At 40.2% G+C, this 26154-nt stretch overlaps 1 protein-coding gene across 4 annotated transcripts in view; it reads right to left on the reverse strand.

Moving 5' to 3' along the window:
* Positions 1 to 7509: 7509 nt before the first annotated feature.
* SEMA6D (semaphorin 6D) overlaps positions 7510 to 26154 on the reverse strand; it is a 31617-nt gene continuing 12972 nt past the window's right edge. The window contains exons 2-19 of one of the 4 annotated variants that reach the window (XM_072871214.1): positions 22268 to 22424; positions 21797 to 21908; positions 21137 to 21197; positions 20963 to 21025; positions 20771 to 20872; positions 20460 to 20550; positions 20063 to 20182; positions 19518 to 19606; positions 18535 to 18752; positions 18295 to 18426; positions 17943 to 18098; positions 17686 to 17859; positions 16798 to 16938; positions 16619 to 16696; positions 15717 to 15778; positions 15318 to 15374; positions 13290 to 13457; positions 7510 to 11166 (exon numbers count right to left, since the gene is read on the reverse strand). In XM_072871214.1, coding sequence (XP_072727315.1) covers positions 9863 to 11166; positions 13290 to 13457; positions 15318 to 15374; positions 15717 to 15778; positions 16619 to 16696; positions 16798 to 16938; positions 17686 to 17859; positions 17943 to 18098; positions 18295 to 18426; positions 18535 to 18752; positions 19518 to 19606; positions 20063 to 20182; positions 20460 to 20550; positions 20771 to 20872; positions 20963 to 21025; positions 21137 to 21197; positions 21797 to 21908; positions 22268 to 22376 — 3237 coding nt within the window. In that variant the 5' untranslated portion in view covers positions 22377 to 22424 and the 3' untranslated portion in view covers positions 7510 to 9862. Of the gene's footprint in view, positions 11167 to 13289; positions 13458 to 15317; positions 15375 to 15716; positions 15809 to 16618; positions 16697 to 16797; positions 16939 to 17685; positions 17860 to 17942; positions 18099 to 18294; positions 18427 to 18534; positions 18753 to 19517; positions 19607 to 20062; positions 20183 to 20459; positions 20551 to 20770; positions 20873 to 20962; positions 21026 to 21136; positions 21198 to 21796; positions 21909 to 22267; positions 22425 to 26154 lie in introns of all 4 variants that reach the window. The other 3 variants (XM_072871213.1, XM_072871216.1, XM_072871215.1) reach the window with 3 other exon arrangements.

The following is a 26154-nucleotide window of genomic DNA, read 5'->3' on the forward strand; positions in this document are numbered from 1 at the left end:
GAACTGTCTTGAGTGACCGCTCCTGGGGCGAACAAAACCCTAAGCTATGTGGAGACAGCTTCCTAACACAAGTGGCAAAGAAGTGTGTGCAGCGTATCTGGGGCTGTGCACACTGCACCTGGTGAGCTGTTAGGTCGGGAGTCTCCTTAATGGGGAAGGGGAGGATTCTTAACTGGGATTTTGTAGTCTAGGAAATGATAACCTGCTTTGTCCACTTATGGGAGTGGAAGACCCAACAATGGTTGGCTTCTGAAGCTATTTTTGCTTTCAGGATTAAAAGGAAGTCTGGTTTCTCCTGTAATGAGGATTTAACAGACAAGACTTGTGTTTGTGGATAAATGCCAGGAAATCTTCTCAAGCAACGCTAACAAATTATTCCATTTGGCAACATTAGTGTATGGGCAGTAACCTTTTCTCAAGAATTTTTAGCAGATAGATTTAGTGTCAAAAAAACCCCATAAGAGGCTGTAATATCTTCTCCAGTCTATCATCAGGTTTGTTACCAGCTTTTTAATGCATGCCTTCTACTCATTGAATTGAAAGACCTTATTGATCTCTTTGCAGCTGAACTGATTATTGGGGTAAGAGAGACTTCCTGAAAGAAGCCAAGAGAAATTATTCATTTAACATATTCTGATTTTAGTAAACTTCCATTTAACCTCCGGGGTTAATTAAAAAAAAAAAAAAATGCTGGTTGGCTGGCATAAATTTATTAAATCAGACAGAAACTGAGTTCAGGCTAGTACATTTAATGTCAACTTTTGTAATATTCTTGGGGAAAAAATTCACATAGACTTATTAGTATTCCAGAATTGCTTTATTTTAAAACAACTGCCATAACAGCAAAGCAACCCAACTAGGAAAATAACCTCCAAAATGAAAACACATTCTGCAACTTTAGATAGTTCAGAAATACTTGAATAAGGTATCAGGGACTTCATAGGTCTGTGGTTATTGGTTGAAGCCCTGTCTTCATCATGAGGTATTAGCTAGTTGGTGTCTGTAGCTTCTTCGGGTTGGAATTAGGGGATTTGGTATGCTTTCCAGATGCCATGGTTCTTCCCTGTGCCTACAGGGTGATTGATACACATCGTAGCTGGCGTCTTTGTTAATGTCTGAACAGAGAGCAAGGATTAAATGGGCCTAACAGCTGAGGGGATTTTCAAAGGCATGAGTGGTATTCAGACATGTATCTCCTGCTGGCTTCTGTTGGCTTTCCAGAGTTGCTCTGAGATTCCTGGTTTGGTGTGGGTCTGACTCCCCACTGCTCTCCCTGACCCTGTTATGGAGAAGCTACTTATGGGTGTTTGATGGAGATCTGGGGAAATTTTCAGAGGTACAAATGTCAACACCCAAGTTACATCGATGGGATGGAGGGGCCCAAGCTTGATAGGAAAGAGCTAATAGAGAACCATCCTGGAGAAGGTTCTGTCTTGTCATTCGTGCTGTGACAAACTTGGAGATGCGATCGGGCGGCATAACAAAGGTGCGGTCTGACTTTTTGAAGCTGGGCTCCTCTGACCCTGACTTGACCTTGCATCTGAAGCAGAGGGGAGCGGGGCTAGGATATCCTATCAAGAAGCAGCCAGAGAGAGGAGAAGCCTTCATTGGAAGGACTTTATGAAAAAACAAATGAGCACTAAAATACCGAAGTGAGGCTTCAAGGCAGGTTAGTTATTGTCCTGTGCAGGACAAGTTAAACTATGTTCTAGAGAACACAAGGAGGAGTACAAAAAAAATCCAATACTGGATTTAGATAGAAACTGCTGACATTGTTAGCTGTGTGGCATTTGTGCAAGATTTTGTTAGAAGCCAACATCATAAAGCTGTCCATTCTGTCAACCAGTTTCAGGGCAAACATTTTCTTTCCCCTCCCCATCAAATTGAGATGACAGGTTTCTAAGTGGTTTTAGTCTGAAATGTGACAAAAAGTATATTTTTGGCACCTGATCTTGCTTTGTGTCCTATGTGATATTTTGTCCCTCCTGGCCTGGAAAATCTTATGTAGTTAGAGCCTTTTGAGGCATATCCCTTCCCTCAGAGTATGGGGAGAAATTCTACCTGGAGTTTTGTTCCTGTGGAAGAGAAAATCCAGCCTTTTACCAAGTACTGCAGTTTAACTGAAGCAGCAGGAACTAGCAAGGAATGCTTGTAATATGGAACATATCATGTATAGTAAAATGTCATTTTCAAGTGCTTTCTGAACTATCCATCCCAGTAATGAAGCAGCTCTGAAATATCACGTGACTTTCTCACAGCGTGTTGCACTCCGTATAACCTCGCCTTTGATCACGATGTCACTTCAGATGAAAGACGCATGGAGAGTGGTATGTTGTGCGTTAGGATCAGCTGATATCCTCTGGGATCTGAACAGTGAAGGACTATTTGAGATGTGCACTCTATGCTTGTCAAAGAGAAGTAAGAGCTGCAATAAAAATAGTAGTCAGATATCCAAACTCACCTCCGCTGGGTAGAAGGAAGACTTCACCTTTACGCAGAAAGACCTGCTTAATCTGAACATTGTCCTAGAAAGGATTTTTAAGGAAGAGTAATCATTTTTTCTGTCTTTCAGTTCAGGGCCCTAATTCAGCTCAGTGATTTCCTGAATGCTGGAGTAGCTCTAGGTAGCCCTGCTTGAGCAAGGGGGTTGGACCAGATGGGTCCCTTCCAACCTCAACCATTCCGTGATTCTGTCATTTTGGTATTTTGATACCCCTTACTTGAGTGTTACCAATAGAAGTGAAACAAACACCACAAAGCACCCTCTTCTGCTTCCGTCAGCACAAGCAGCTCCCACAGGATAGTCTCAGTGTGCTCAGTGGGTGCCTTTATACAGCTTTTCTCTTTGGCCTGGGAGTTTGGCGTTTGGCGCCTTATTTCCCAGTTGGGTGTAATATATGATGGGCTTTTCTAGTAAATTTAAAACCAGGCAAACTTACAACCACACAGACTGTGGTCCAGACATGGCAAAAGGACTCCACACACAAAATGTCAGCTGGCCTCAGCAAGCCTGTTTAGCTCCCATTGCAGTACCTGCTCGAAAACCCTCAAAAAACCAGAAAAAGCAGACCATTCCCACAGAGGCATTTTTCTTACTCTGAAGCCTTGCTCTCCTTCTCAGACAAATGTGGCCAGAGATGATGTTGGGGCTGCGTCCTGTTGCAGCAAATGCTTTCCTGCAAATATGCATCCCATTTTGCTTTGGCCTTGCTCACACCTCCTTAGCATTTACTTTCTGGGAACGTCTGAATGATTGAGGGTGAAGGCCTGGCCCCATGCAGTGCTGCCATCTCATTCAATGGAGTCAGTATTTCACCCACGCTAACAGTGACAGAGACTGAATGTCAGAGCTGCATGCACAAGCTTTCACAGAAATCAATTCTCACATACAGCATTAATATTGGAAGTGCTTCTCACTCACCTAATTGTTGGCCAGGCACAATAACCTGTGACTAATAGCCATTCACAGTTATACAGCACGGCCTGATTATAAAAATTTGCCATTAGTCCGTAACAAAAAAAACCTCAAGCTGTTAATTGACCAACATGTATTCCTGAGGAAATCAGAGTAATCAGATGGATATTCATTGCACAGAAAGGGAAGGTACCGCTCGCTTGTGCATTGCTTTTATGATTCATCTGCTCTGATCTACTTCTGATTATTTTTTCCTTATGTGAGGCCAGTATTGTAAATCAAAGATTTGAGAAATAAGCCTGTGCTTAAAGTGACCCAAATTAAAAGTCAGTTGCCACCTTTCTTCTCTTACTAGGCAGCCATCCATTTCTGTGCAGGAATAGACGTATGTTAAAGGCTGTCATACAGCTACAGAAGCAAACTGGTTAGCTCATGGTCTGCCTTTGCCAATGTTTAAGGTCAGCTACTGGAAAAAGTTACAAAACAACTATTACAGCCAGGTACAATCCTGCAGAACAGCCTTCATTGAGAACTGTTATTCTTTGCTCGTTTTTGTGCAAGTCAGTGGGACTCTGCCCTGGAAAACCAGCCTGTGATTTGCAAAACAAGGACAGCAAGATGCGTGCAGGATGGTTTTTGGGGTTGGTTTTTTTTTTGTGGGGGTTTTTTTTCTGGCCATTCAAGTTTTCCTGACGTAAACTTCCTTTCTGTTGACAGATGGGGACCATTCCTGCAAATGGTCAGGACAGCTTGTCCATGTGGTAGATTTTCTTCTCCTGCCTACCCTTAAAGTATTATGGGAGCTTGAGCAACACTCTTCCTGGCTGACATGAAGGGCAGAGGCACCAGTCTGGCAGAGAGGACGCAGTGTCACTGTTGCAGCCCAGGGACTTCTCAAACTTTACCTAAACATGGTCACCCTCTGGCATCTCCACTCTGGTCAGCAGCCTTCACTGTAGGACACAAGACTTGGATCTAGTTACGATTTTAATGAGCAGAGCTCAGAAAAGTAGTTGGTGACTGTAGGAAAAACGCAAGCAAGCAGACCATAAATCAGGTCATCGGATGAATTCAGAATGCACTAATAAAATCAGAGCTTCCAATAAATTTCATTTCAGGCAGAGTAGAAACGGTTTCTCAGTCGAGAGTTCAGGACAGATTATAATTTCAGATGTGTGTCAGGCCAATGCAATATGTCTATGAAAAAGTTTGCAGGCAGGCAACAATGGCTGGTCCAGAGTCAGGCCCTCACACCAGTTGCACCTTAGTATGATTGAATAAAATCTCTAGTTCTCTGAGCAAAGCTGAATCTAATTAAATATTTAATGGGGTTTTTTTCTCCCAAATCCTTTGGTTTTTTGCTCTTTCATACTGTGCTATGATGACATTTGAACAACAAATGCAGTCTTGGTCGGTTGGTCTCCTGGTACTGCTTTTTATATGAAGAGCTTGCACATCCCAGCTGAAGTCCAGATGCTGCATTTATGAGATATTTTGTCGTGATCAATTTTAAAAAAATATTTTTCCATCCCATGAAATTAATAGGCACCTGGGGAAATACCAACCAACTCCTTCCCACTCCTGCAAATACTAACCTTTCCCAGATGGGAAGGGAGTCCTCTTTCCTTTTATTTGCCTGCAAGATGTCCTTGCTGGTGCTCAGAATCACAGAGGGAGAAGGAAAAAATAGGAAAACCTTCCTAAGTGGAAAACATTACAAACAGACCAACTGCACATACTCCAACTAAGAATCCTGTCTTCTGAGGATCCATTATATTGAATAAACCCTGCATAATCTTCCAAGGGTCACAGAGTGAGTCATTAGCAAGATGGCACTAAGACAGAGGCATCCTGATTTTTTGTAACTACTCTGATTACTTTAAGACCCCAATTTAAAAGGCCATAGGTTTGTGCTGGCGGCACAGTCATACAGATGATAACTACTCATGGCTTTACAAATTGGTATTCTTGCAATCATCTCACTACTATGGGCCTGCAGCCCTTTTTTGTTTCACCTTTTTTACTTGTCTGTGTTAAAATTCTAACTGTCTGTTAAAAATTATTTATGTTTTTTTCTACAAAAACCAAAGCAAGCCAGAGATGAGCAGGAGCCTCTCCTCTGCCTTCATGCGCCCATACCAGGACTTCCTGCGCCTCTCCACAGCCCTGAGTGCTCCGGCCAACTCTGTGCTCCGGGCCTGGGACCTCCCCTTGCGAGCGTGTTCTTGCCCGTCAGCATCAAGCACCCTTCACACGCTCATCAGCTACAGATTGCTCTTCAAGAAAGACTTTTAGGATGCTTAAAACCAACCAACTGACCCAGGAGAGCATCTGAGGAGAAAAACGGAAATTGCTTTCATTTCTTTTCTTGCCACGCTTTTCCTTATTGTTGCAGTTCCCTTTCAGAATGGGGAGTCTGTAGGTGGCTCCTTTGGCATCATCATTAAAGAAAGACAAAGCAGTTTAAAAGCTGCTGTTATGGCTGGTTAGCCTTTGGCTGCCAGGTTCCCTCTCTGTTAGTAAAGGCAGTGTTTGTTCTTGCACTTATTTTTCTAACAAAAGGTGAATATTTGGTTTCATAGACTTCTCCGGTGTTTGCACCCATCATGTAGCCTGGCAGAGCATGTCAGGAGAGATGATTGTCTGGCTAGACTCATCCAGCCACCACATCACTCCGGTTAAGCAAAGGCTGGTTCAATACAGACCAAAACAAGTAACTGTGGAAAACGGTCACACCTTTTAGATAGAATAAATACAGGTATTTTTCTGAACAAAAATATTCCATCATTTGTGTTGTAGATGCACTTTTATGTCACTAAAATAACTCTTTGTAATTTCTCATTATGACCCTTAATGCCTGACTCAAAATTATTCAAGTAGGTGTGCTTCAAAAGGTCCTGCCCCTTCACAGAGGGAACACTGTTAGCCATACTGGCTGACACTGTCATGCCAAAGGCATAGTTGAAGTGGAAAAGCAGCACAGGCTTGCAGCATATGACAGCTCTAGGTGCTCGATTCTTCATTTCATACGTAAAGACATCCAATGAAAAATCCCCACATCAATAAAAAGAAATCTAAATTTGCTTCTGCACTAGAAAAAATACATATTGAGCCATTATAGGTTTGGGATTTTCTTTTTAGCACCATGTTTCTTTTCCCTTTAAAAGTTTTTTTTTTTTTTTTAGTAAGCTACAACTAGGTGCCATTGTATTGTTATAACATGCACAGTAATTTCAGATGATTAATACCTTGTCAGCATAATCTCATAAGAAATCATTTTTATCCATTATCTAAAATCAACTTTTAATTAAAAGAATACATTATATTTGTTTTCTGATACTAAACGACCCTGAATATTTTAAAATTACGTGTGATGTTGGCACATACTAAGTATATGTCATGTATATTTCTGTTGGGCTTTACTGTCTGCCTGAAATGTGAATTTCAATTATTAAGCATTAGTAAGTGTTTAGGAATGTCCTGCTATGTAGGGTCTGCCATTAATTTTGCCAGGAATGATCTCTATCTTTTTGTAGCCTACATTTTAGAAGGAACACACTATCTTCTTTCAAAACTGTACTGTATTTGCACAAAATTGGTATTTTTCTAACCTTAACAAGAAAGGTTCGCAGGAACCAGAGCCCAGATAAACCTGGATCAAGCTCCAATAAAGGCATCATATGGGCATATATTATGTATTTTCAAATTCAGTGCATCTTGTTGGTGTGTCATATGGGCAAGCCTGATGCTGTACTACACTCTACCACTGCATGCCAGTTACTTTTGATGTTTTATGCTTAACTCAGAAGGCTGAAAGTCATCTATAGACGCGCACTCTCCCTCAAGAACACGCATGTCAACATGTGGCTGCAGTGAAAATGGACGGACATCTGTGTGCATCGCTGTCTGCCTCTGCAAGTCCCCTGAAAGGCTGGTGAGAGGATGTCTCTGTGCCTTCTTCACAGAGCTATTAAAGCAAGCAGAGTTTCTTCTCTGTTGTAATCCCAACAACAATGCACCTAAAACTAGCTTCACCAATAATGAAATTGGACACTCAGTACATTGGAATATTTTATTTTGACTTTACATGCGGTGTTAAAAACCCAAAGAACGTATTATTTACACATCCACAATACAAGTTTACAAGATATCTATACATGTTAAAGTACTCTATAGTATAGAGCAGCTTCATTTAAGGGTTACTTTTTTTATGCCGTACCATTAAAAAAGATACAATCTGCGTTTACCTTTGCACAAATGGATAAAGCATCTTTTATTATTAAATTAACAGAATAAGGACTAGGTTGAATGTTAGAAATTTCAACATAAATACTGAGAGAACTCACATTACCATCTACAAGGCAGCACAATGTTACAGGAGGTTATCAGGGTTCACATACATTTATCTTTCGGTTTCACACAAGTCTGTATTAATTAATATTTGTAAAGTGAATTCGGATCAGTTTGTGTCTTTTGACAACTGAGTATATTTTTAATAGTTATTAATCTGTAGTGTTTTAGTTGCAAGACAGAAGTGTTTAGGAAGAGAGATCATTGATTTTTGGATCCAGAGGTCTCAGGAAATAAATGTCCCTTACAGCCTTACAAGAAAAAATGACTACTTCTATCCTTTATTCTTTGTTCTGTAACAGAGATCCAGTTTTCAGTGACTAACCTCTTCTCCCCTCTGAACACATAACATAAATCTCCACCATCTCTGAAACCCATTGCAGTTATTTGTCCCGCTAATTCATGAATATTCCTCTGCCATGGTTATTTCTATAGTTATGTTCAATAAACAATGTGGTAGTGTGTAGTTTGCAAGCTAAAATAGCCATCTGTGTTGAACATCAGCTGCAAGTGGATTCTGTAAAACCTACTAAATAGCTTACACAACTTTAGCAGGTGTTCCATTACCCTAGAAACCTCATTTGATTTCACATTATAACTGTTTGATCCTTCGGAGAGCTGGAGTGGAATGTTTATCATGGTAAGGTGATTTAATGCTGCTGTCTTCTTGGATTGTAGGCTGCCTTTAGTTACCATTAATTATTCTTGCTTTTTATCTTTTTTTTTTTCTTTTGGGTGCTGTTGAGAGGTTTTACAACTGGCACTCGGGAGATATGTGCTATAGTGAGAACACTTGACAGATTTATTTTTTTTTTTTTAGTACGTTTATCATTTGCATGAATAAGGCACAAAATGCACAGATTCAGGTAAACTCACACATAATATTTACAGAATATTGTCATTACCTGCATGACGTTGGAAAAAAAAAACCTTACATTACACAACAAAAACAAATTGATTGCACTACTGTTGAGTTTTCACAGACTGCTTCTGCCAGGCCAATTGTGTCTTCTTTTTTATTGACAAGAGTCTATCAGTGTGTAGGGCATTATTAAATGCAACAAAAACGTAACCTTCTCTAGTTACACAGGCCTTTGCCAAGTGAATTGATTATTAGCTGCCCTCAATGAGAAGTACAGGGGCTCAAGTTCACAGTGTCCAGGTATTGGATGGAGGCACTGTGGAAACACAGTAAAACTCCCCCGTTCCAGCCCAAAACACTAGATTTGAAATGCACAGCTCTGAATCAATAGCAGCACAACAGAGTTATGAAGAATTAAAGATATCTGCGCTCTTTCACTGGGTGACTATTTCATCAAGGCGTTATCATTCAGAAGGCTGGCAGAGATGCGCAGTTCATCCTTAGCTGTCTCCAAACTGAACCCAACGGGCTGCAGAAGGCAGAGTCATCTGTTTGTTCAGTCATGCTCAATGTAAACAATTCCATAGCATAGAAGATGCAATGGGGATCTAAGTACATCCTAGTGTGTACAGTACACACGCACATCCACACACACACACAGCTTTATCTGTGGCACAAACAAAATGCCACACACATGGAGAGAAAAAAATAACAATGCTACAGTTGGGCCAGAGACTGAATTCCAGCAAATTGATTATTAACCCAGATATTCATTGAGACATTACCATTTTCTGACATTTGTGCAAGAGGCAAGGTGAATGCATACATATTAAAATGTTCACATTTAATGGGAAGGACCACGCTTAATGGCAGTCTAAAATGGAACCCATTTTTCAAGTATTTGCTTACTGATTTTTTTCCCAATAACTTTTTTTAGCTATTTAGAACAGTAAAGTAGCCCCCACCCCATTGTGCTACATGTCTCCTTAGCTCCAAACAAAAGAAATGTAATGACCAGCACTTTCCTTTGTTTTTTGTGTTTGCTCTTAGCAAGTACACGAAGTCTTGCTATAGCTACATGTGGCAAGACACAGATGTTGCTGAAGTAAAGACAGTTTCTTTGGCCACTTTGTTCTCTTTAATAACAAGCAAGTCTCTGTCTTATGTGTCTACCACAACATCATCTCACAACCTGTACAGGTCAATGCCCCACTCATTTTTAGCACAGACATGTCCTAGTAACTGTATTTGTTCAGTGGTCTGACTGAAGTTGTCTGAGGAACAAATGAGGGTTTTGGTGGCACATCGGGTTTTAAGGAGGGTGTCCTCTTTATTCCTGTACGAGGAAGGGTGCCGTTGCTTGTGTAACTGCTTTGCCTGGACAAGGAAGGCTGGAGGTGAACGCTGACAGGTGTCCCTTGCATGTAGTCCATCTTTGTGCCTGCTGTGGGAGGCATGTACCCCCCCCGATTAATACTAGGCTGTCTGGATAACAAAACACCATTTGGTGAGTTTAAGTTTTTAGGAAGGGCAGATATTGAATGCCTTTGTGAAGAATTTTTGTGATAACCTCTCTGCCTTTCCAAAGAGGTCATTGGTACTGCAGGAGTGGTGGGAACGTCCACTCGTTTTGTGGGGCTGTTTCTCGGAAGAGTTGATGGAGGAGAGTATAAAGATGCCTCCCTGTTGGGAACCTTAGGTGGGATCTCAGACATATTTCCCATTGGATCCAGCATTAAAGTCTGGTGGGCCACTTGAATATCTCCCATAATTGCTTTGGGATTACTAGTAGTTTCATTTAAGTGTTTCAGAAAATCATTCAGGGTGTTCCTGGAATCAACAGATCTCCTGTGGTCTCTTTTGCTGGATGGTTTTGTAAGTGGATGATCAATATGTTGCATCTTTTTGTCTGCCTTGTGCGCATTAGAATTTGAGAAAGATGTATTGTAATCATGGGTAGCATTGGGAAGAACGATAGCGCTAGGAATATGCCCATGACTTAGAGGAGAGTGGGGTGGAGGGCTGGAAGGAAAAAACTGAGGGCTTTTTAGTGGGGTTTCCTTTCGTGAAGCATTGAGGTTACTATGAGCTTTGTCCGACTGACTTTTCATAGCCTGCAGAGTCTTTTGTTGAAGAACTGGTGTAGATTCAGGAGTTGGAAGCGCAGCTAATTCCGGAGGCTGGCCCCTGTGGTCCATCATCATGGACTTCGTATCACCGTTTGGGGGCAACTCCTTTCTGCTAGTCAACAGGTTTGTGTAAAGTTTGGGTGAATCAATGTTTTGCTGATATTCCTTGACGGGACTATCAAACAGCCCATTCAGTTTAGCAAAGCTCCCACTGGAGTCAGTACAGGACTGAGCCGATTCTGCATCTTTGTGTATTTTTCTGGATTTCCGTACAAATATATCCCGGTAACAGTAAACGGCCACTCCCGCAATAAAGGCTCCCAGGACAAAAGCGGCAAAGACACAAGTGATTAGGACATTCATATGTACCATTTGGTTGGACTCTCCTGATTGTACTTCCCACCTTACACCTGCAAAAGACATGCAGTATATCATAAATCTACATGTACTTCATACTGATACATTTCAGAAGAAGGTAGCCTCCCTCAGGGAAGCGTCTAGTAAGTGTTCGTAAGTGCTCTGTGTCTAGTGTTAGTGTAACTCAGTTGGATCCTGCAATCCACAGCACTGGTGAACGCAAATAATTTTATAAATAAAAATGACTGTGTGAGCATTGATCAGTCTAAATGAAGACTGTTCATTTTCTTTGATAATGAGGAATGCTTGTTGAAGCTTCTCCCTTCATATTACGTTCGGTTTAGCCTGTCCCCAGATTTCCTTTAAGGCTCACAAATAGGGGCCTGAATGTTATTAACATTAATGATTTCTGCTGGAAAATTGAGGTTAGAAGGTGCTACTGGGCCAGACAGCAATTAATAACTCATGGATGGATTTCTCTCTCAATTTTCTGCCCAACTCATAAATCAGTATCAAAATAGAGACAGGATTATGCAAATGTTGCGTAAAACTGTATAATGTACATACTGCATTGTTGTAACTATGTTAATGTAATACGGTGCAAAACTTTTAAACTAATACATCCAAAGGTTGCTAGCCTTGGAGTGGCACACCTTGCATTATACAAGTGTACAATTTCCAAAGTTCAAGATTATGTCATTCTATTAGAGCACTAATATTTCTTTTCTTTTTTTAGTCAATAATGAACATAAATACTTGCATAACATAAAAAAAAAAACAACTTGCAAGGTTAAGTTATTAGAGAATGTTAAAATTTAGAAAACTTTTAGCTTAGACCAAGAAGTTGAATATTGGATTAGTTTTTTATTTGTGTATTAACAAGCTCCCTTTGTTTTTTGAGATTTTTAAAGCAACCACAGACATCTTGCAGCTAAGACAATGTTAGTTTTTAATGAAAGTTATTCTGTTAACTATCCCAAGGGATGTTAGAATAAGAGAGCAAGAGGGAAGGAACAGATTCACTTTTGTTAGAGGCAAGGCCTTTGAACATTGTTAATGTTCAGGGTTATAGGTTTTAATGGCACTGTGCAGAAGGAGAAAGAAAACATGAGGAAAGTTCGCTAATAGCTATGACACAAAATGTGATTCCGAACCAAGAGCAAATGATAAGAAAAACTTAAAGCAAAACAGAAAATAACTGCAACAAATTAAAATGACAAATGCACTGCCATAATGGCTGACAGGAAACCTGATATGTTTTGGTGAATGGTAATAAAACACAAATGGTTTTTGGCTGGTGAGATTTTCAGTAAATACAGAATTGTGCAAACATGTCTGTCACCCAGCTGTTCTGTGTACTGATGAAGACTTGTGTTAAGTTTTGGTTATGGGATTGGAAGCTTCTCGATTCTTTGGTTGACTGCAATAGTCCTACTGAATTACAGTCTTTGTCGCTGTAAGAGCCTAATCAAAGGTTCACTTAGCTGAAAGAATGGCTACAGAAAGATGAATTACATGCAGAATATGTTTCTCTTTGTGTTCGGTTTAAAACCTCTGTGTGTCTCTCTATGTACTGAGATCATCTGTAAACTGATGCTCATATCCAGAGAATAAAAATTAGCACATCCTTACTCAGATCTGACCCACGTTCTTCAGAAACATGCTGCAGGCAGGCAGGGTTTGGGATATGCCCCATTTAATGTATGGATCTGTCAGTGAGCTGTGCTTTGTTTTCTGCTCCCCCCACCCCCAAAAAACCCCACCCACAACCAAACAAAAAACCCCACCATTAAGCTCTTGTAAGCAACCATTCATGAGGACTAATAGCCTTATCCAAACTAGACTGGTTTGAAAACAACCACCAGAGGTGTAGATAAGTCTTGAATGTAATTTTTTTTAATGCATCCAGAACTCCCACTGATTTTAATGGGAGCTTTGGAGCACCCCAGGAATAAAAGGCTGAGCTTATTATCTGTGTTTCCCATTACAAGCTCTAAGCAGCACTTTGTACACCGGATAAGTAGGTATGAAAAACATGATTGCACTGTCTGCATATTCACAGGAAATGGGTGTAAAATATAGCCCAACAATCATGGCTGTTACATTTAAGCCTTAGACAATGCTGAGACTATCAGGTTTCCATTCAGCTGCAATGTATTCCCTGGTAAGGCCTTACCCTTTGGGACACCTGATAATGGATCAGAATAATCAGAAGTGTTTGGGTCATCTTGAACTACAAATTTCCGAGAGCCAGTCACTTTAGGTTTCCAGGAACCAATCACTTTAGGTGATATAACTGGGATACTTGCCATTGTGGTAATGGAAGCTGAGGAGAACTCCATGTCTGTGGTGGCAAACAGATTTTTATTAATGTGTATTACAGTCAGGCTTTCCTCACTGTTTCATGGCACATCTGAGCTATAGCTGGAGACAGTATTTAATGGGAGTTACATGTCAGAGCAAAATGTGACCCCCTACACTCTGTAGAAGTACAGAGGGCCGATTAAAATAAATTGGTTGAAAACTTCAAGTACAAAAAAAATACATTAAAACATCAACAGCTGCTAGCCAAAAAGCCAGAGAAGTCAAACACGAAAGCAGCGCAAAAGTTAAAGTAAGCAACTGGTGGAGGTGAAAAGCACAACTTATTCTACTTAATTACTATATTCTTCACTGGAGACAACATACTTGGCTGCCTTTTAGACATATTAAAAAAAAAAAAAAAAGTTATTTGGAAAGATACACACTCATGACAGGTTATGCCTGAGAAACCAGATCAGCTCCATTAGTGCTATTACGGTATACCAGGAACTGCTGAATGAGCCATTTCTACAGGTGGGGATGAAAGGAATGTTTTTAACCTCTATTTTGTAATGGTTCCTAAGGAACAATGTTGCATAGATTCTGGTTCCTCTGTAGTACGTTTGCTGAACAGAACCACCATAGCCTACGTGAAAACACACATGAGGAGGAAATACATCAAACTGGGTTTACAATCCGAAGTCTACTTTGCACGCTCAAGTATTTTGTGTTCGCTCTCCCAGTAGGTTTAGGCATGAATGTCTATGGCTCGAGATCTAACCGAGAAATGTACTTCAAAAGCACACTCATTCAGGACTTGAAAATAAGGTTCAGGTTTATCTGTGTCCTAAAATATCACTTTGAAAATTCAGTTGATAAGGTAAACACTCATGCAAGCAAGGTAGCATTTCCATGTAACACAGTTTTGTTTTGCTTTCCTAAGTGAGTCTCTAACTTATCTTATGGGTAAATATATCTGGAAAATATTTGTCTCAAATATTACTTCTTGTCAAGTTACAGAAGTGCAAATATCATAAGAAATCAAAACACAAAATAATGTTCTTGTTCTTGTTGCACTCTTACAAATTTAACATACAAATAGACTATTTTCATATTTGTCAATCAGAAATGTGCCCTTGGTTTGAAAGCAGAGACCAAGTGCTGGGAGCAAAGACTGGAAAATGAGGGCTCAGTCTTGCTCCTGTTGAAGTCAACACAGGCTCTGCTTTTGAGTTCAACAGAGGAGCACTGGGTCCTGTCTTCCTGAACACCAGGGGCTGGATGGTGAAAACACTATTAGAAAAACTACTGAAGAAGAAAAGGATGTGAAAGTCCATCTGACAGTAATGCATAAAGTTTTTTCTAAGCCACCTTTGTCTACACAAGTCCTCATTCAGCTGCACAGTTTGTGATGTTAAATTTTTTCCGTTAGCACAAACTACTTAAAACATTTCAAAAATATAGAAATACACATTTTAGAAAATGTGTATTTGTGCAAAAAGCTTGCTGGGAAAGAAGGAAAAGAGGAAAGGAGAGGTAAGAAGGAAGATGATGAAATTCTGCCATTCATCTACTAGAGATGACCAATAGGGGCATTCACAAATGCATGGCTGGGGATAAAGAGTAAAGCTTAGTGGACTTTCGTGCAGTGAAGATGTCATCTATGTTAATCAGGCTCTTTAATAAAAGATGTCTCAATAAATAATGAGCTGTTAACATGCGGCTACACAGGGTGAAGTGCTGAGTGAGAAGAGTCTGACTATCTTTACCATCAGTGGGAACATGAGTAAAAGCACAAAAATGGAGGATTGCCAACTGTGCAAAAGGAAGGAAAAAAGGGCTGAAAATGCTGAACTGAAGGAAAGTAAAGGTCATTAATTCAAAAAAATTAAAAAAAACTAACCAGATGTTGGGTCGCCAAATATTTTGTAATCTGGTGTAGCTGTAGTAGGCAAAATTTCTAAAAGAATTAAAGGAACAAGTAATCAGTAAAAAGTAACAAAAAGAAAGCAAAAGATCTCAAACCTGAGTAATGGAAAATAAAAACTAAAATATTACTGGTTACAAAAAATAAATTCTTCAATACTTTGCTGTAGACCCCAAATAGTTGTAAACTGGTGAAGGAAAGACAAAATTGCCACCCAGGACCAAAAAGCTCAGCTTTGTGAACATTCACAGTAACACCAGGTGATGTGTTCATCATGTTACTGAAAAGCTCATCATAAATTTAACATCCATAGTGAGGTGTGGCCACAGACTACTGTTGAGACATTATAAACGAGCAGCAATGACTATGCCTTACCATGGCAGTCCCCAAGCTGCGCTGTGTTGCCATATTCGACATCTTGTGCATATCCTCCAGTGCTGTGGTTGTATGAAACAAACAAAGAGAACCTGCAATTAACAGTATTAGCAGGGAAACAAATGGTGATTTTTTTTTTTCTGGAAGCAGCAAATGGAAACATATACAAGAGCTACTGTATGGCCCAAAAAATTGTTTTACAAAATGCACAAGTTAGTTATAAGCAGGCTTTAAAACTCTATATATGTGCTTATGCCAGGAAATAGAAAAAAAAAAAAATCCCATTTTTCAACAACTTCATCATGTCTTCTACATTGGGCGTGCTCTTGGTTTTGGATACAACCGTCCAATTATACTAGTTAAAGTTTGCACTGGCCTGCTACAAAGGCCTCTTTTTAAGATACAGCTGCTAACGCACTGTATATTACAGACTTGATTTGTGCAAAATGCCTTTGGTATGCATATATATCACCCAAGCTCCAGCATGGAGGCACAATCTTACTCTCCTCCCATTCTGAATCCCGTGCTTTCGTATTTGCAATTGACTGTGCCCTGGCCGTGAGCATGCCTGGGAGGGGATACTGTGTACTGTCCTCTCTGAGCTGCTCAGGTTTGCAGGCAGCAATTTCCTGCCTTCCTGCTTCCAACTGCTCTTCCTACAGGTCTGCTTGTCCTCCCACACATGTAAAACTCCCACTGAAAGCAAGTCTTCACCTAAAAATTGCAGAATTAAGTCAGACTTTAGCATTCTGTTCTCTTACATATACAGTACACTGAAAAACCATCCCTAAAAAAATGGAGATTTATTAATTGAGTGCAAGGGAACAGGCATAGGATATGAGCCTATGTGGTCTACAAAGCATATGTAGAGATGCTGGGCTAATTTGAAAAGCAGTACTTACAGCATGCCTGGTGTCACTCTTCCACATGCCTCGTGGTCTAGCCAGCCACAATATGGGTCCCGTGAAGCAATACATGCCCTTGCAAGAGAAAAACCCCAAAAAATCATGCATTTTTTACTTCCTTCCCAAGAGATGTTAGTGCCCTTCCTTTAAGGGGGAGTTCAGGAACGGGGCCGTACTTTTTACATGACCCGTGACGCTCACACCGACTCAGAGGAATTCTAATGACGCAGCTGGAGAATGCTACGAACAGAGCATGGTGGTCTCTATCCAGCTGAAGGGAAATGACTCTTCTGTCCTCCTCGCTCTCAGCGTTACACCTGTTCAGCAAAAATAACGTGAGGCCATTATTTTAGTAACTGTAGTACTTTGTGCAGTGCACACTGCAAACATTTCATTTATTTATTGTCTGTGTAGATACTGAAAAGAGACTTTTTACATATATAAATGTAACTTACTAGTCTTTGCTGAGTGATTTCTAAACAAACTTATGGGTTATTGAGTGCCAGCTTCTGGCTCTTATTTACAGCTAGGTGACAATTTTGCTGAACTATGTAGGAAAAAAATCCAAATCCATTTTCTTTGTTCTCTCAGTCGGCATAAAGATCTCAACAGAGCAGAACAGGAGTCCTGTATTGGACACCTGTAGAGTCTAATTGGAATGCTTCCATCCCCAAATTCTTTGCGACAGAATAATCAAGTTTAAAATGATTAGATGTAGTTTATACATTATTGGTCACTCTTGAGAAACCCTCAAGATAAGCTCACATCATTTCTTTTTAACAGCAGTAGATAGTTCTGGCGTTTCATATTCAGGAAGAAGTGCAGCTATTTGTGGAAGAATTAGACTGTATCACTGACGTCACTAGAGTGGAATTAGGTTGTTCACTCAACCCATGCAAAATGGCAAGTGACCAAATATTTTCAGGTTATTCAACACGAGGAACACCATGAAATGACAAACAAGTTGTGATGTTGGTTATAATGAGTTGGTTTCGTTTACCATAACTTTTTTAGCTAGGTACCAAGGACTAGATGAAGAGCTTAGGTGTTCTGGTAATACTTACTTTACATGATTATATGCTTCAATTTCTTCCAGTAATACACTGTCATTCAAAGAAAAAGGCCTGGTCTTTGCCAAGATTTTAAGTACTACTCCTGCTTCGGAGCCAACAAAAATGACTGTGTAGTTCTGGTAGGGTCCAGCAGCGTGGTCCACAGCAATTGCTGTCAATCTATATCTATCAAGACCAAAAGGCATATCATTAACAGTGCATTTGCTTGTTTTCTTTTTCACACATGTTATTTTTGAATGGTGTCATACCTGACACGTGTTTTGGTAAACCAGGGCTCCTCAGTGACTGAGGGAACAGCTGAATCCATCAAAGGATGAGATTTGATGAAGGAGAGTGTTTCGTCTGGGAAATCAATGGAGGTTTTGTAAGCCTCTGCTAGGCCGTGTTTTGCACAGCAGCCAGGTCTGAAAGGAGAACAACATTGTTTTCCTCTTGGTATTTTAGTTAATGAGAGAAGGCAGCCTGCTAATGAGCATCCTTATGGCTGAAGTGTAAAGCTCTGCTTTGGTTTTTACCTGACAAGACACTCAAAAGTGCAGCTGATTTAAGGTAGCTCTTTACAAGGACAGTATTATGGCATCATGAGTAAGAACCTTTTACCTTGGCTTTGGTACTTTGTCTTCAGGTACAGCTGTCCAAACAGAGTCAGGAGTCTTTTGTTCTTTAAATCTCCCTTTGAAGACTTTCTCAATGTCATCCATGCTGAAAGCACACACTGCTGAACCAGGGATGCTGTAAGATTAGAAAAATAGTTGCAAGAACTCAGACTACAATGGCACCAATCTCAGTGTAAGACAGAACCAGAGAACTACCTTTGATGTAAGGTTGCTCATCTCTCACCTGTTAAGCTGTGTGGTGAATACACCGACAACCGTGGGGACTCCATTGATTTCTATTATGTCTGTGATAGACTGCAGAACATCAAAGTAGAAGAATGAATCCCCAGGAACCGAGCAGTTGAGCCGAGCTTTCAGAAAGGATGTCCAATGTTTTTCCAGGACTCTTTGGGACCCCCCCATGTCATTTTTGCATATGCGTGCCACACGGGAATACACCGCCTGTGAAGGGCAAAAAAAACAAAAGGAAAAGGGAGAAAGGCTTGAGAGATGCAAGGAAAACAGTGCTTTGTTTCTGAGCTGTTAATAAAACACCAAAGATAATTCTGTTAACAGGAAGCTGCCATTTATCTGCATGGAAAGGATGAAAGCAAACGGTGTTTAGCTCGTAGTGCACAGGCATCTTAATGCATCACCAAGCAAATGCAACCCTGCAGCTTGTCCCCACCCTTTTTTCCCTTCAAAATCATATTGTTAGTGAGATTTAAAGACTTTAATTAACCATGTGTAAAGGATTTAATAATTTATTATAGAACATCCTTCCATGGTGAGGCATGAGTATTATACTCTGTACTGGCATGACTGAATTATTCAATATCCAGGGACATTAGAGAAACTTCTTTGAAACTCTTCTTTTGTGTTGTTTTCTTTTGTTTCTTTAATAAGCATGAAAACACCCTCAGATTTTCCATTACTTGCCACAAGTGTTAAGGCAACAGCAACACTAAGGCAACAACAATACTAAAAGATACCTGTAGGGAGCTTGCCTAACAGCAAGGCACAGAGAACAGAAAAAACTTTTTGGTTGAAGAGTGCACTGTTCTATTCCTCCCCCCCCATAAATTATAATGATGGGAAAACTGTGCAAACTTTGTACTAGTCCCTATTTCATATTGCAAACTGTGCTTTTTACTTGATACTGTTTTAGGATGATCTCATTCGGCTACGACTTGTGGCTACCTGACAGCTCGCTGGGACAATACCTACCTTGCCTAAATTATTGTGCTCTACAGCAATTTCTCGGAAGAAGAAATAAACGTAGTTCCCATATTCTATGGCATGGAGGAAGTGTGGTTCTGCAAGAAAGAGCAAGGAGAAGGTTGCTTCAAAGAACTACTCAATCGGGACACGACACTGACTACGCTGTGTGACTTGGTGGCTTCTCCACGGGTCCATACCAGCTAACATGAGCTCCAGTCTACCAGATACTTTAGGATGTCCAAATATGGGTGCACTGGAGCTTAAATGAACTTGAAGTCTTTAACGTTGGCTGATGGACTGTAAAAAGGCCTCAGAGGAATTGCATTTCAGCTAAGGTATTTTGTTGCTGCAGATTCATTCATTGATGTATTTAACAAAAATTTTGCTTTATTCGTAAACTGCTTTCTTATTGTAACCATACTGTATCGAAAGCCACATATATGCTGACATTGTAGCATACGTGTAAAGCACACTGGCTGTGAATTACCTGGCCCTCTGTGCCACTGAAATTACATTTGCCGTGTGTATGGGAAAATACTCCCCCAAATTACCTTTTATCCATTTGGAATCATACTTTATTGTTCTTAGGGCAGATCCATCCCCCATGCTGCGATAAATAACAGCATCACTTGCCAGGAAATCTGCTACTGTTGCCGAATACAATTTTCCATCTAAAACGGAAGTTGAAAACGTGGTATTAAGAGGCCTTTAATAATCTACAGAATTCTGACTAGCCTGTCTTTTTCCCCATTTCTTTACTGCCACTCTTCCCCAAGTTGCTGTAACTTATTTATTAACAGGTCAGCTTCTAATCCTTTGGAGGCCCTTTAAAAAATTTAAGAGCAGGGGCACGATGACACCTTTAGCTTTCCTGTGCTTGCTTTAAAAGCTCTCTGGCTCCTTTGGTGTCATTAATCATTTAGACTCATTACAAGCAAAAGTTCTTACCAGCAAAGAGGGCGACATTGGTTTGTCTGGCATCAAATGGGCATCTTGCCAAACCACTAATTTCCTCCCCATCATACTCTAAGGTATTCAGCTGGGGAAGAAAAATAAATGGGTGATAGTGTCATTTCTATTTTGTACACTGGCACAAAAGCATAACATTGTCTTTCCAGAAAACTTAATTCAGCACATTGGCTTCTGTCTGTTTTTATTTCACCTTGAAGCACTCTCCAATCACACTGGATGCATTTGCTATAGCATAATTAGTGCAAGCAAAACCAGTAACAGATTAATGACATTTTCAACATTCTTACCCGATAGTATCTGCACATAGGGTTAAATGCATTTGTTCCACAGACAAACACCATCTCATCGTTTCTTGGAACAAAGACTTTAATGAAGTTATGGCATTCATCCTGAAAAGACAGTAAGATGTATTAATCACAGACTTGACATATATAATAAATATTAGTGTTGTTTTTCTATAATGTATGTGCTAAACTTACTTTATGTTTGCCTTTCATAGCACAGTTCTCTCTGTCCTGCTGCCTTGACCTCCATGTTAATTTCTGTTAAATCAAGCCAGAAAAGAACATTTGATTTCCTTTCCACCAAAAAATTTTAAAAAAATTAAAACCAAAGAAAACACCTCTCCCTTGCCAGCACCTATATCTACTCACCTTGCTTGGAGTAACTTCCGATTTTGGAACTTCATTCAAGTTTACAGTGTAGACCTGGTCCCTGTTTGCAAAGAGTAAAAGGACACAAGTAAATTCATTAATTCATTGGCCTTATTTTTGATAACCTAAATCTATTTTTAGAGTGTTTTGTTAGACCAGAAACTTCTATGAAATGCTTATGGATTTTCTGTGTTTTATATAAATTGAAGAAGGTTGGTCATGGGCAACGTGGGATGGTTTTGATTTTTATTGGTGTGGTCCTCAGACAGCACCTATGGTGTCCAGCTATCCATCTCTGTCTTTCCGTTCTGCTGAAGACTAATCCAGACTGTAAATATTCAAGTGTGTTATCCTTGCTTCCTACACCCCTGATGTGTCAGTCCAAGTTTAAAATGATCAGGAGAGGTTTTTATCAGGGCAGTAATATAAAAGAGGGAAAAGAGTATTTGATCATTGGTTTTAGCATAACTACAGTAACTGCAGCCTTCAAATCCAATTTTCATGCACTGGCCATAGATACGGTATATTTTTCTGGGAAGTCCTCCCCCAGTTCTAATTTTTGTCATATTCTGCAGATTTTTCTAAATGAATTTTACACATTAATGCAAAACCAGAAGAGAAAAGAATTTTAATCTAATGAACTGAGTGAAGGAAAATTACCTGCCAGCGATATAAAGTGTGTCTCGAATTTTCAACATCAGTTGGAAGTCCAGTCTGTGCTGAGATTCATTGCCTGAAGGGCGTCCTCTAAATACTGGATATTGCCTTGAATCTGCAAGTAAAAATGGGCTACACCATCACTCAGGATTATAGAGCTAAAGAATCAATATATGGCATTGATTAGCTGTATATACTAGGTGTAGAAGGGTTTAAACTAAATTCCTTGAGTAATGTCTTGAATATAAATGAGAAAAAGATGGCTAATGTCAGCAAATGTTCTTTTTCCTAAAGTTATTGCTGTATTTCTGATTGCTTTTTTAAGAAAATGATTAAGTGTTCTATTAAAGATACAAAGCCAGTAAACACATTTCAATTTGAAAGAAAACAGACCTTTTTTTTAACTTCCCAAGGAAAAAAAAACCACATTAAAACTTTTTCCCTAGCAGTTAGCACCATTTGCAGATTACTTACAGTGGTAGTCAACAATGTTAATAGGGTCCTCATCTTCAGGGAAGCTGACAGCTCTGCACTGGGACAGACTCATTAGCATCACGGAGGCACAAAGCAGAGGAAGCCTCATGGCTGGTGAAAGATGAGTACTACCTTTGTGGCAACACTGTTTAACTACCTGGAAAACAGGAACACGCCAGTGAGATTTCAGCAGCACAGGACAGGAAACGTGAATTCCTACTGCAGAAGGGTTTTTTCGTTTGTATTTTAGTCCACTGCTGCCAGTGCTCAACTGGTGCTTACAAAAGGCTCCTTGTATGTACATTGATGGAAAACTGCTCCGTGACATATCTCCACTCAAAGCTGCTCTGAAACATATTGATGTTTGCTAATTTTTAGCTGGATTTACAGGCATTTCCGAAGAAGATGACGACTGTCAGCCCATTTAATTCACGGGAATCACAAACAGAACATGCAGGCTGCTGACCTGGCAAGAAAAATTGTCAAACTTGGGATTAGAATTTTAATTAAACTGCAATCTCTTTCCATCCCCTCTATCACTGAATGTCATCCAATAAAACCCTTTCCCCATAAAATACCTAAATCTTATCTACAAAAAGTCATGACACACACAATCTGTCTGAACATCCATGCCATGTTTTAAAATTATTGCTTGTTTCCAGGCTGTGCCATCATAATACTAAGCCTAACATGCTCATTGCAAAAGACCTTATGTCTAGGACCAGACCCGCGGTGCTTTGCCTTGTGTAGCGATTTACACATGTGCAAAATAAATGTAAAAATGCTGCCTCTGCAGTGTGACAGTGCTTGTCACAGGCTTTGCAAGGGTGGCAAGAGACTCAAATGGGAGCACAATGCTGAACTGGGTTCCCGAGGTGCTACTTTCCCCCTAATTCTATTTGTTACTGTAGAAAGCTAGCAACTTCAGAGACATTCACGGTGGGGATTTTTGTGTGTGTGTGTGCACTATAGATTATACAGCACATATTATGATAGCACCACAACATTATACAACAAAGCTTTTAAGAGAGGAAGGGAAACATAACATCTCCAATTAAACCGCAGGGATATTTTAGTGAGCAGAATGTAACTACTCAAGTTGCAATTTGGGTAGGATGCAAGAAAACGCATCTCAAAGTGAAATGCAATCCTTAATGACCACAAGTGGTCTGGGCAGGGGTCACATTTCTCATTAGAAACCTGGCAAATGTAGTATTATTCCCTCCTCCAACCTCTTGGAGGCATTCATTCAGCCCTGATTCACAGGTCAGAGCTTTGAGTCACCAGCTCCATGCCTTGCAGTTGCTGACATTGGTTATTAAACTCTTTGTCTAAACAGAAAAAATGTTTCAAGAATTGCTGTGAGATGTACACGTTGCCAGCACAAAGTGCCAGGCCTGATCCAGCAAAGCACACAAGTATTAATCATTTAATAATTTGAAAAGCAATTAAAAAACCCCTTCATAACAACACTTAACCTTTCAGTAATGTTTACTGGGGATGAAAATACTGTATTTGTTAATTGATACTATGGCCGGCTAGGGACAGGGCTTCTTCCTTCCACAAGGCTGCTGAGCTCTGTCAGTTCAGGCTGGACTGTGAGGAGACCAACTTAAAGGCTGGTAATATTTGGTGACGGGACTGTGGGTGTTGTCTGAATGCCTGTCCATTATGGACTGACCTGAAAAGAAGCATTTTCCACTGTTAATGATATTTCTGTATCTCAGTCCACCAGTCCAGAACGAATAGGCTGTGCTCTTAGTCAAGATTGATGAGTGCAGTGGTTAATAAACACTAATGACTCCTGGCACTTTCCCTCTGCTCTTCCTTGTCCTGACATGGCCTCTTCAGCTGAAGCATCTTGCGTTAAATTACTAATGAGCAAACTTAAAACAAACTGGAATTAATAAAGTTAGTCAAATTAGTTCTTTCTTGTGAAAGCACCATTAGAGCAAAGTCCTGCAGCACAGTGGCTCCCAGACACAATAACAAATCATTAATGGTTACCCAATCTTTTGTTTTGGTCTGTTTTTCAAGAAAAGCAGGCTCCAAGTATCCAACCCACTGCTGACCCAGTGAAAGAAGAGAAAGGGGAGGCACATAAACTGTACGTTGAGTCAGTGCACAGTAACATCTGTAAGGTGCTTAGTAAAAGTCCTCCCTGAAGCCTCATTTTCTTGGAGAACAAATGAATACAAATTGCCAAAGAGCAAGAAGCTCCCCCAGCCACGTAGGCTTCAGTTAGCATAGAAGATGAGGCTGTTCATGGCCCACACGTCACGACTCAAAGAAACCCTGGCCTGGCTGCAAAATGTGCACAGCCTGCAAACGGTACGAGTTCTGCCACTGTCAAGCATGGGCGTGTATTAGGAAGTCTCTTTTTTCCTCTCTTTCCTCCCAGTATCCTATCTAGGAAGAATTCACTGGGGCAACAAATACGAAACAAATGTAACCTGCCTTACAAAGGCAGATACTGTCTTCTGGACTCGAGGAAATGGCTGCAGAGCACAAAAGGGCAATTTGCGGTGTATTGGCCACAACAATTGCGACCTAAAACCGAACTGTCACAAAACCAAAAAGGAAACAACAGAAATGCCAGGTAAACAAAGAGAGTATCAGTTCTCTCAATCAGATTCAAATTCCAGGGGGTGTATCATACTCCCTAAAACAAGGCAAAGTTTTGTAAATGTAAAACCACAGGATGTGTCTCCCTAGAGATTGCATCCAGAGCAGAAACAAACTCACATTTATGTCTTCCTCAAAAAACCCCCAAACCTCTGAATATACTCCAGAGATTAACTCTGAGAACATAAAAGGTGGGAATAGTTACGTTCAGCAATCTCTTTTAACTAAACATCACTTGTCACAAGTCTCTATCAAAAGTCTATGCCTGCATGAAGCACAGACTTTTGTCATGACAAGAAAGAATAGCAGACACAGAGCTGGACTGGATCAGCAAGCCGCAGGTAATCACTTCTTACCAGCCAGGTAAGAAGTACAAGTTTCTTTATTATTTTGCTTGTTAAAATATTACAAGAAAATGAACGGTAGCTCTGATTTCTAGCTACATATGAGATGAAAATGCACCTGCTTTAAGAGGCATTTAAATGCACCTTTTAGCTGGTTGGACACAGGCTTGAGATCAGAACCACTGAAAAGAGAATAAACTTGGAAGAACAGCTGTTCCCTGGATAATCAGAAAAATGGGCTCCATCTAGCCCTTGGAACAGGGGTTTATGACAGTCAGGTGTATGCTTCTGGTAGACACAGATAGGCTGGTGTGAAAGACATAATTCTTGCCACATTCAAACCTTTTAATGGAGGCCACTACTGGGGACTACAAATAACAATGCTGAAGTATCTGTTTGGACCAGAATAGCTGATTACGAAATGCTGGCAATGTCTACCTTCAAGAAAATGCAGAAAACAATCATACTCTGGGTTTGATTATTTTTCCCCAGCCAGGATTCAGACCAGTCTTTGATTAATTTCTCTTATAAATTGCATTCCTAGCATTTCTGCTAGGAAACAATTCACAGCAAGTGCAATGTTTGAAAATTACCATATTGCTATCCCTGTTTTGCAGCTGGGGAATGAATTGAGGCATGGACCAAGGCTAAATTTGTGACCAAGACCAACCACCAAAAAAGCCTTTTCAAAGGATCTGAGCTGCTCTGGGTCATACGTGGTCGTTCCTTGCAGCGCAGGCAAACTGGCCAGTGTCACCCAGGTGGAAAAGGTAGTAACAGATCAGAGATCTTCTGGCCATTTGGTCTACGCCATAACTAGTTGTGTCTGCAAATACAAAGAAATAGAGGTATAAATGTTAACTGGTGGCACAAATCCACACCAGTAAAGAGGACAGCAGCCTGACTGAAACAGGCCTC

This window comes from Ciconia boyciana, chromosome 8, assembly GCF_034638445.1.
Source record: "Ciconia boyciana chromosome 8, ASM3463844v1, whole genome shotgun sequence".
Lineage (NCBI taxonomy): Eukaryota > Metazoa > Chordata > Aves > Ciconiiformes > Ciconiidae > Ciconia > Ciconia boyciana.